This window comes from Macrosteles quadrilineatus, unplaced genomic scaffold (genome assembly GCF_028750875.1).
Source record: "Macrosteles quadrilineatus isolate MER2022 unplaced genomic scaffold, UCM_ALF_1.0 Scaffold_2__2_contigs__length_208266976, whole genome shotgun sequence".
Classification (NCBI taxonomy): Eukaryota; Metazoa; Arthropoda; class Insecta; order Hemiptera; family Cicadellidae; genus Macrosteles; species Macrosteles quadrilineatus.
In genome coordinates, this window is record NW_026542595.1 from 78,401,251 (window position 1) to 78,412,353 (window position 11,103).

The 11,103-nt window shown below is 33.0% G+C and overlaps 1 protein-coding gene across 1 annotated transcript; it reads left to right on the forward strand.

The window, feature by feature from the left end:
• The first annotated feature begins 841 nt into the window (after window positions 1-841).
• On the forward strand, window positions 842-1,342 carry LOC128984461 (hepatitis A virus cellular receptor 1-like). Its single transcript, XM_054403783.1, has one exon. The coding sequence runs from the start codon at window positions 842-844 to the stop codon at window positions 1,340-1,342; it is 501 nt and encodes a 166-aa protein (XP_054259758.1).
• The last annotated feature ends 9,761 nt before the right edge of the window (window positions 1,343-11,103 follow it).

The following is an 11,103-nucleotide window of genomic DNA, read 5'->3' on the forward strand; positions in this document are numbered from 1 at the left end:
CAAAAGCTGAACGAGACAATTTTCTGCTTCTTTAGTTGATGCATTGTGTAGAACACGGTGTGTTTCCCAGACTTTAAACACAGGTTCTGGGATAGCTGATTCTACTAAAGGGAAAAGTATTGCTGCAAATTTGTCTTTGGTTACACCCAATGAATCTAATGAACTAAGCTGATCACAGAAAGATTTTCCTCTCTTTTAAGAACTAGAGTTAACAATCCCCTTACATAATATTCAATGAGGAAATTGTCTTTCCCATATTGGGACTTCAAAACATCTACAGCTTTTGCATAGTTTTTTTTAGATGCTGGAAAACCTTCAATGAGTTTTTGAGCAGGAGAATCAGGTTTCATTGATTGGTAAAGGTACTCAAATTTATCTTCATCTTTCAAATTAGTGTCATCATGTATTGAGAAAAGCAAATTGAGAAAACTAAAAAAAAAGATTGAAAAAAAAATTGAAAGATAAAAAAAAGAAATCAATAGCAAATAAAAACGTAATAATGATAGAGTTGCTTAATCGCTGTCACAAAATAAAAATCAAAGACGTATCTTCGTGTTATGCGGGCTTTAGAATCGTATTTGTTTAACCCAAACTTTACTTCATATGAAAAATGTAGATGTATAAATTATCTTAAGAACAAAAATAAAGAAATAAACATTAAAGTAGTTTTAATTAAATGTATATTTTAGCGTACAGTACGAATATATTTTTTTAAAACGTTGGCGGCCTCTTTTAACCCTGCATTTTGCCTATCCACATAGACTACAGATTTGTGCGTGGAACGTATCCAGCAAAGCAACGGGTAAGCCGTTACAGTACCAAGGTGACCTGTACATATAACATGTTTCCGGCAGTGACCAGGATCCGAACTCACGACATCGCTGCCTGTGGCCCGGTGTCCGTAACGCTACCAACTGAGCCACCGACTCACCTAAACATCGCTGCCTGTGGCCCGGTGTCCGTAACGCTACCAACTGAGCCACCGACTCACCTAAACATCGCTGCCTGTGGCCCGGTGTCCGTAACGCTACCAACTGAGCCACCGACTCACCTAAACATCGCTGACTGTGGCCCGGTGTCCGTGACGCTACCGACTGAGCCGCCGACTCAACTTAACATCGCTGCCTGTGGCCCGGTGTCCGTGACGCTACCGACTGAGCCACCGACTCAACTTAACATCGCTGCCTGTGGCCCGGTGTCCGTGACGCTACCGACTGAGCCACCGATTCACCTAAACATCTCTGCCTGTTGCCCGGTGTCCGTAACGCTACCAACTGAGCCACCGACTCACCTAAACAGCGAGCGGTTTAGTCGCGTGTGTAATTCATTCGAATGTAACTAGAATGTAATTAGACACATTATTTATATAGCTATGTTTTTTATTACGTTATTTTATTTACCGATGTTAAATTAGGGGCCGTCACAGAAAATCATATGCAATATATCCCTTTTAGGCAGTCTATCCCTTTATAGTCTTATTAATCTTTTTTAAATCTTCTTTCCAAATAGGACCTTGGACGTAATCTTCCGCCTTTTTAAAATCTGCCTGTAAGCTATTTGTGATTACGTTCTTTTGTTCTTTGAACAGATGAATACCCCTGTACAGGAAATACAAAAGCCTGAGATCTTATTCTTTGTCTTCGTTTGTACCAATAAACACCGTTTTGAAGTATCTCTGAAAGAATCAGTAAAATAAAACGATTAAAACAAGATGTTTCCATTAAACACTATCTGTTATATCTATTTGGAAAATCAAAGTCAAACTGACAATTAAAATATAAAATATAACTACACCATGTTTAGTGGCCCTGGATCACTTGATATAAATGGTTTATATTATATGTCTGTCATTGATCTTATTGTCGTCATCTATGGTGACCTGTTTCGGGATTATAATTTCCTCATCAGGCATGGTTTTATGCCTGGGGAAGCGAGCCGGTCTAGTGGTTAAGCGCAGGACTCTGGTTCCTGAGGTCCCGGGTTCAAATCCCACCAAATCACCAATTGATTTTATCTAAGTGATAATGCCGTAACCCCTAGGTCTAGCCTAAAGTTATGTGAAAAACAATTCCGGGCTCGTGCCTAGAGTCCTAAGAAAAAAAATGGTTTTATGTCCGTGTTTTTGTGTTCACCAGCGACCTCAATTTGAGTATGATGAGATTTAAACTCAAAACCGGTCGTCATAGATTACATTACAATCACTGACGGACAGGTAATATAAATAATTTATTTATGTAAAAAAATTTAAATAGTAAGCTATCGTAATTTCAGAAAAGTCTTAAGTCTTTTTTTACGAGGGGGCGTCTTTTGGCCGGTTGCTCTCCAACAAATATTAAATGACTTAAAGAAAAGTTATCTTTAATAATTTTGTGTATAAAGTAGAAAATTGTAATCAATTTACCAACCTAATACGATACAGATCGTACGATATGTATTCATGGTCACAAGAAAATTCTTTTGTTGGCATACTTTACACAAACTTTATCCTACTAAACGAATATTTACGGCGTGTTGCAATGTTTTGAAACTGCTTCACTGAGATTCATGGCATTCGAAGTCTCTGTTTATGGATGGAGTGGAAACTTACAACTTTGGAACACGTTTTGGGTATAATCTTCTCCATTACACATGGATCTTAGTTTGCTACTCTATGAAGTATGTAAAACTAGCGAGCATTTAAAAACTTAATTGCACTATTTAACTCAATCAGATATATCCTCCAGTTTTAAGCTATTTACTGCAATGTATTTTAATAATAAGATAAATGCATGTTTACACCATAGCGTGTATAACAAATCTTACTACTTATTGTTTGTACACTCCTGCATATTGTTGTTCGATTGTAAACATGACAACAGGATTGAAATGAAAATGTGTAAAGAGTAAAACAGATTCAAACTTTTGTTTACAAAAGATTTTTTTAAAAGAGAAACAAGGGGTTAGCTTGTACCGCTTGTTCCTACTTTGCCATAGAACTTAGAATTTACATTGTTTGAATTAAACAAATTCGGGATTCATCAAATAAAAACTTATCATACAAATACAATAATACTTGGTTTATTACATATTCATGTTCAAATACGTAAATTTTCAGCAAAATTAAAAGAGTAAGAATAAAAACCCCGAAAACAAACAATTGATTTAATATTCTCTTGATATCTAATTTAATAGCTTCATTTTAAAAATTCATTAAAAAAGTTTGGGCAATTCTAATGTTTTACTATTTTCTTTACAAAAGGTTTTAATTATTTAAAATGATCGCATTGGTTGGCAAGACAAGATTAATTTAGGTCTAATTATTAAAAATAAATTTACTCACTCAAATTGGGGTTTAACCAAACACGTTACATAAAAATAACACCACTGAAAGATTTAACTAATTTCTGTTGAAACAGCAACGAAAAAAGACCGAGACACGTGTCACCGGGCTTATATACGTTGAAGATCAGCTTCTAGAACATTCTACAAAAGATGAATTTTGATTGGCTGAAGCCATCCTTGCCTTGCCATTACATGTCTTGCTCAACTCGACTTGAAACTTGTGGAAATATTGTACAATATGATACAAGCTAATGGCTCTTGGCTTAAAAAATTTTGAATTGAAATAAAAATTTACAACAATGCCAAACAAACATATTTTTTGTGTAAATGATCTTATTCAATTTTTCGTCCGTTCTTTTTAAAATCTCACTTATTCATGAAATAACACAATAATTATAGAAATGGTAATACGGTAATGGTAATAGTGAAACAAATGGTAAAAAAATATGAAAATTGCAACTATTAACTCATTATAATAAAAATGCATCAAAGTGTATATAAACAATAATAATCCACTCACAAAAATAGGGGTTTCCATAGGTAATAATAGAATAGAGTTTGCACTTGCAATATTGGACTTGTATGAGCAAATTACATTGTGAAACAAAAGTTAAAGATTCTAATTTTGATATCTTAAATGGAACGTGACGTTTATTTTACAGTAGTGGGTCATTTAAGTCTTCATGATCTTTTTTTAGTTTCGTTTTTTTACGTAGTGAATCGTCTAGGTATCAAAAGTAACTGTAAAACATCAAACTATATAATAAAAAAAATAATAACAGCATTTTAAGATAATGAAATGAGTCGTATAGGTATTTTATCAATATTTTTGGAATTGACATTAATTTGTGATTTCTATATTATTTTGCGGATGGTTGTTGTTAATGGTATGTAATAATATTAATAGTATTCCAAAAACTATCCTCAATTTTCTCTAATTTTATTTAGTTTTCTTTTGCGTTTAACTATACTAGCTGTTACCCACGGGCGTTACCCGTTTGACTTCATAAGTAATAATAAAACTATTGATTAGTTAAGTTAAGCTAAAATAAACAAAACAGAATGTATAGTCCTCGCCACCCTAAGTTGAGGCAGCCCAAGGCCGCATGGCGTATATCGAGTGCGGCCTTTGGCTGCCTCAACTTAGGGTGGCGAGGACTATAGTAATACAAACAAATAATCACACCTGATTTTAATAAGGTAATAAATTCTAAGAATAACAAACTAATAAGTACAGATGAGGTATTTTTAACATTAGGTATATGGAAAGTTCCCTTTAGAAAGGAATTATATTAAAGGGCAATTAATGAAATAATGGATAGTTTTGCGCAAGGTTTCTCGTCATAACGAACATTTTAAGTATGTGGTTTATGGGGGTGTTACTTGTAGTTTTCTCATAAGTTTATGGGTACTTTGGGATTTATATATGGATTTAGATTCATTTTGCATCTCGTTAGTGCGACATGTTTAAATAATGCCAGAGTATACTGTTTGAGGACGTAAATCTAACAAAGACGTAATGGAACGTAAGCTATTTTAGGAAGTTGCGAATGAAGTAGGGTGAACTGTACAGAATCCAAATAGCCTGTCAATACAGGATACCAATATCGTTTTTCAGCTTACAGACTCCAGCTTTTGTATAGGACCGGAATTGTGAGAAGTAATTTTTCCTCACTGAACTATTCCCTCAGCGACACAGGATATTTATTTTGTTTGAAATTGGTAACTCAAGTAACAACAAAATCTTCTAATTTAACGATGATAAGGTGTAATAATACTTCTTTTAAAATATGTAACATTTTATTTAGTATTTTATTGTCCATTGTGCTGACACGTTCTTTAAATAAAGCTGAATTTAAGAAATACAATCAACATTTATATGGACTCTGTTTCGTATGTGGTAGATGTTATTAATTATTGAACTACGAAATCTGTTTTTACAATAAGTACTATCGGATACAATTTTTACAACTTTTTTATTACAACAAACAACATGTATTTTCTTGACAATACGTGTATTGTTATTGAAGAGAATGAAACTGTAAGATATGTGGAAAGGGTTGAAGGACTGAGATATAAATACAAGTTAAGATTGTGCTGCAGTGCAGGCTAGGTTATAGACAGTTTGTACTTTGTTTTATGGCCTGAAACTGGTTCAAAGGTGTAAGATTTGAGAGATTAATTTAAGTATGCCATACTCTTACATTATTAGGTATTCGATTGTAGTCTAGTAAAATTTTTTTTTTAATGTTGCTTTGTAAAATATGTTTTGTAATATCTCTTGAAAATATTTAGGCTAACCATAAATCTCTATCATAAATACAGTGGTTGTGCACGTTTGTATGGAAGTTTTATGGATAGGTCTTATGATTTAGTTTAAGTGATCCATTTAGACTATTTATAAAGATTGGTTTGGTACGAACGAAACGGTTGACATTTGAGTACATATATTTAAATGAGTGTCCTTTGTTTAGTATCGTTATCGATTTAAGAAAAACGCTTGGAGTTTTTCCTTTTAGACGACTTAGTGATTTTAAAGGAAAAATCTTATGCTTGATTAGTAACAAAATCTTTCTAATTTCCTTTTAATTAATTTACTTTACTTGAGCTTTTTTTACTTTAATTAGTCATTGACACATATCCTGAAAGCCAGCATACAAAAGCTTAAGCTCAAAATTCGCACAGTACAGTTATTCTTAGGCCTATGTGTTCCTATTATTTTGTTTAATATTTTGTAGGCTACTTTTAGTCTTTAATTATTACACTTAATTCTATCCAAGTAAACACCAGTGAATCGTTTTTAGTCGATTATGTCTAGTTAAAAAGGAAGAGTAAATTATACTGACACAAATAGTTTCAATTAATGTTTATACCTACAGGAGTAAAACAGTTGCTTTAAGGAAAGATTTTTCATCAATACCAATCTGTTGATTGTAAGACGCAATTTTCTGAAATGCAGCGTTTCTGAAAGCATCAGTGTGTGAGAGTATCTGAACCCATTAAGGGATATCGCACAACTTTCTAATAGCTCAGGAAACTGCTTCATCTTTCACTCTAATGGCCTTTTAAAGGGCAGTTTTACTTTAACATCCGTATGTTATTAAATAAACGTAATTAAAATTAAATGGGAATGGAGTAATGAGAGTTTAATTTTTTAGAGTCAATACATTTTCAGGGTGTTTTATCACAAAGAAACTAGTATCAATATGTAAACAATTACATCTTAGATAGTAATCTTAAATCTTGGATTTAGAATTGTTACGATTCAATTTAAGTCATTTGCCTATGAAATAAGTAAATATTTATTTTAAGTAAAATGCAAAACATATATAGCTTAAAAATTTACATAAAAATTTATGTAAAAAATCTTAATTCTGAATACTAACATAGCTAATCTAAATGTTGACACAAAGCAGGAATACTGTAAAACAGTACTTGTGTTTTTTCTTATTTGAAATACTAGAAAGAGTTACTATTCGCGGACTTGACGCTGTCTCACTTTTAATATTACACTACATATACCTTGTGGAATTTTAGGCAGATTTAATATATCAACAAGAAATAGCCTAACTCTTAGATATAGATCTCTCTCCGATGATCTTGAGACTAGGATTTCTCAATTAAATAATCAGATTAAAATCAAAGACAATTTAATCACCGGGCTGGAAGGTAATATTAAGCAAATGCAAACAGACAAAGAAACCAAACCCACAACATCCACTGGGACACAGACTAAATCAAACACAATGAGTAAGTCAATGATCGCCACTGAATTATTAGGCACAAATTGGTTAACTAATATAACTATTCAACCATATCTTGATATGTTAAATAACAATTTATTAACTTAGACATCATATGTTATTATAAACCCACTAATTGTCCACGCAGTGAAAAACTCAATGGATGTTCACCAATTTCTAGATCCATTGGAAATTAAAAACAAACATATTATTTGAACACGAATAAATGATTCTGAAGATCTTAGCAGTGGAATAAGCGGTTCCCACTGGGGTGTATTGTCATTGGACAGGAAGAACAATAAATTCTATTATTTTGACTCCTTGAACAATGCCAATTTGTCTGCTGCAAAGAAGGTTGCTCAAAAGCTCTCAGATTATTTTGGTGAAAAACGTGTATGGCTGAATTTCTGCCATTGAATGGCCCGCAGCAGTCGAACAGCTATGACTGTGGTGTGATCTCCTGCTGGGTCGTAGAGTCTTTGGTAGATGACATTATCACTACTGGGTCATTAAATGTGCAGTATCTCCAGAATTGTAAACTCACCAATGAATACGTGATTTTAAAACGCTCAATACTTGCATATCTTCTGCATGATTCCATAGCATTAAACTACAGATTGTTTTACAATTTGTTGATTAAAAAATGAGATAAAGTCAAGGAAAATAAAAGGTCGTGTAATACAGAGAAAACTTCAGTCACACCTAATTCACAATCCTGGACCCAAATACAACCTAGAGCTAAAAGAAATCATATTCCAACTGTAAAGACATTGACAAAAGAACCTGAAATAGTGACAACAAATAAGTTTTCTGTTCTTGACAAACAAAGTAACCAGGATATTAACAAAGCAAATAGACCCGATAGAGAACTCATGACACCGGAAGACTCCATAACAAAGCCTACAACACTTCAGATTGATAACACTAGGCCTAAAAGAAAAACAAGAAGAACTAGACAAGGAACTACAACTACATGTCCTGATATTAATCTAACATTCTGCTCGGACAGTCAAGGTAGAAACGTAGCCAACAAGATTGAAACCAAAATTGCTTGGGCAAAATAAACACGTTTGGCTATGTACGAGCCAATACCACTCTACTACAGGTTGTGGACTCAGCATCCATAGATAACAACAACAATTACCCTTTAGTCATACTTGAAGGCACTAATGACAGTCTGAATGGAAACCTATCTGATATAGAATACAAACTTACCCAAATTAGCAAATCCAGACCAGTATTCTTATGTACTGTACCAACAAGACATGACAAACCCATGAATTACTTTGAAAATTTAAATCTAGAGACGGTAAACAACTATCTCGATGAATTAACAGCTAGAAGTGACAATGTGCATCTAATCAATTTAAGTGAACTCAAAAGATATCACTACACATCCCATGGACTGCACCTCAATAACAAAGGCAAAACTAAATTAGCACTATAATTGACTGTTTAAAAAAGTGGTACAGCAACCGAAAAAATTCTAGGCCTACTGTTCTCACGAGTACACATGGCCTGAACTCTGGTACAACCACAGCACTCCTACAGAATCAAACAGTTACAGCTGCAAATCAAGACAACCCTGAAATTACTGTAATTGAGGCTGACATGAAAGTTGTTATTCAAGAACAAAGATTTTATGTAGATGCTGCTTTCGCTCATTGTATTTCAGCTGATTTTACACATGAAAAAACATGAGTGCCGGAGTAGCTGTGGTTTTTAAAGACTGTTTTGGTAAACCATGTGATTCGGACTACTGTAACTCTAATTTAACACAGCAGAAAGTTAACAATGGGCCATCAGTTTTTAGCTTGGTCACTAAATCAAGGTACTACCAAAAACCAAGACATAACAAGTATATATTTTATAACAATGCTTTCGATCAACTAATAGAAGAGTTTAATAAACAATTTGAAAACTCTAATTTGTTCTCCTATGGATCTCCAGAGATCAAGTCACGCCTGCACACTTTGCAAAAAATATCGTGAAATTTCAAAGATCAACTAATGCTTCAGTTATCATCATAACTTCAGATGAAAGAACCAACACTAACATTAGAAATGGCCTTTCGCATGCTGCATTTATCACAAGTCTCAGAGAAGCTATCACTGTCAAAAATTCTAGTACTTTACCGGTATCCATAACATCCAACAACACACTGATGCAACGAGAACTACAACAGCAGTTCACAAAGATGTTAAAGTCTACAGTCAACTACAAGAGGAAGATGATACCTCCCAGTCCAGTTTGAGAATTTCACCTTCAACTGTGTCAAGTGATGGGGGATTGGCTGTCAGTGGGTGTGCTAGTGGCAGTGCGGTTTCTGGTGCCGGCGTAATGCATAGCCTCTCTGCCCTTTGTACACTTCAACTCCCTCCTCAAACCCGAAATACGAATATTAATTGTAATCTAGAAGCTAAGGATAAAGTAAGTTATGTTATATCTTGTACACTACCAACTATAACAGACAAACCGCCTTCAAAAAACTTATTAAAGATGCCAAAAGAAATCACTTAAATTTAACCAACAAAAGCTATAAATTAGATATCTTTCATTTAAATATACAACATCTGCCATCTAGAATAGATTCTTTACAGATAACAGTTGAAGAATAAAATCCCGATTTAATATTAATAAATGAGCATAAAATGACAGATTTAGAACTTTCAAGATTTAATTTAAATAACTATTGTATTCACTCATCTTTTGCAAGAAATAGATCTGGTGGTGGTGGTGTCTTGATCCTTGGTAAAATCAATGGAAATGTAAAACATAGAAAAATAAATATTTTGGAAAATACCAACATAATATGTGAAAAAGAATTTGAGTGTTATATTACAGAGTACAAGCATAATAGTTTAAAACGTTTACTAGTAGCAATATATCGATCCCCTTCTGTAAAAATTAATCTCTTTTTAGAGAAGCTTGACTCTTTATTAAATTTATTGGTGAAACATTTAAAAAATATTGTAATTGTTGGAGACATAAATATTAATGTATTGGACACTACTTATAGGAAAATGCTAAATGACGTACTACAGGTATATAGCATGAAATAACTTGTAAACTTTCCTATTCGTGTTACATATATGTCAGAATCAGCTCTAGATAATATATTGACAAATGTTTTAGATTATAAGATGAATGTTACCGGAGTGAATACCCAGATATCTGATCACGATGGATTAATGTTGCAGATTAGTTGCCTAAATAATAAGTTCACAAACCAAAACGTGTTTTGAGTCCAAATAAAATAACTGCAAAAGAAATAAGAGAGTTTAGTGAAAAAGATGTACACTTGTTTACTAAATAATTAGATCATGAAAACTGGATAGATGTTTGTTTACAACGCAAATGTTATGGGGAAATGTTGTTGGACACTTTTCATAGAATTTTTATGTTTTATTTTAATACATGTTTTCCTAAGTTTAAAAAACGATGCAAACAATCAAATAATAAATGGATTACAGAAGATTTGAAGAATGAAAAATCTAAAATTCCTATACATGAGTAAAATGGCACGTAACACAAAAATAAAATTTTATTTGATAAAGCCAAAAGTCTGAATAAGGCTTTTAGAAAAAAAGTCATTGCTACTAAAAAGAAACATTTTAAGAATAAGGTTAAGCAATCTAGTAATGTATGTAAAACTACCTGGAAAATCCTTAATAATGAGGTCTCCAACAAGAAACCAGCATTTAGTAATATTGAAATATATTTTAATCATACGTTGTTTACTGATCCTGGAGATATTAGCTTAGTATGTAATGATTTTTTTAGCACCTATGTAACCTCGTCAATACTTCCTCACCTGCACAAAATAGCAACACACATGTCAACAAGCCTCCCAAACTAAATTTAGGTTAAAACCAGTCACAGATAGTGAAGTTTTAAAAATTATTAGTTCCTTTGATAACAAACTTTAAACTGGTTTTGATGAGATACCCATGACAATATTAAAGCATGCTCGCTTTTAGTTAGTGAAACCTCTTGTGCATTTAATTAACTCATCTTTTGTTAGTGGATTATTTCTTTC

What these genes read in the sequence shown, in the direction of transcription:
- LOC128984461 (XM_054403783.1), top strand. Translation starts at nt 842, where the DNA reads ATGTTTCCGGCAGTGACCAGGATCCGAACTCACGACATCGCTGCCTGT.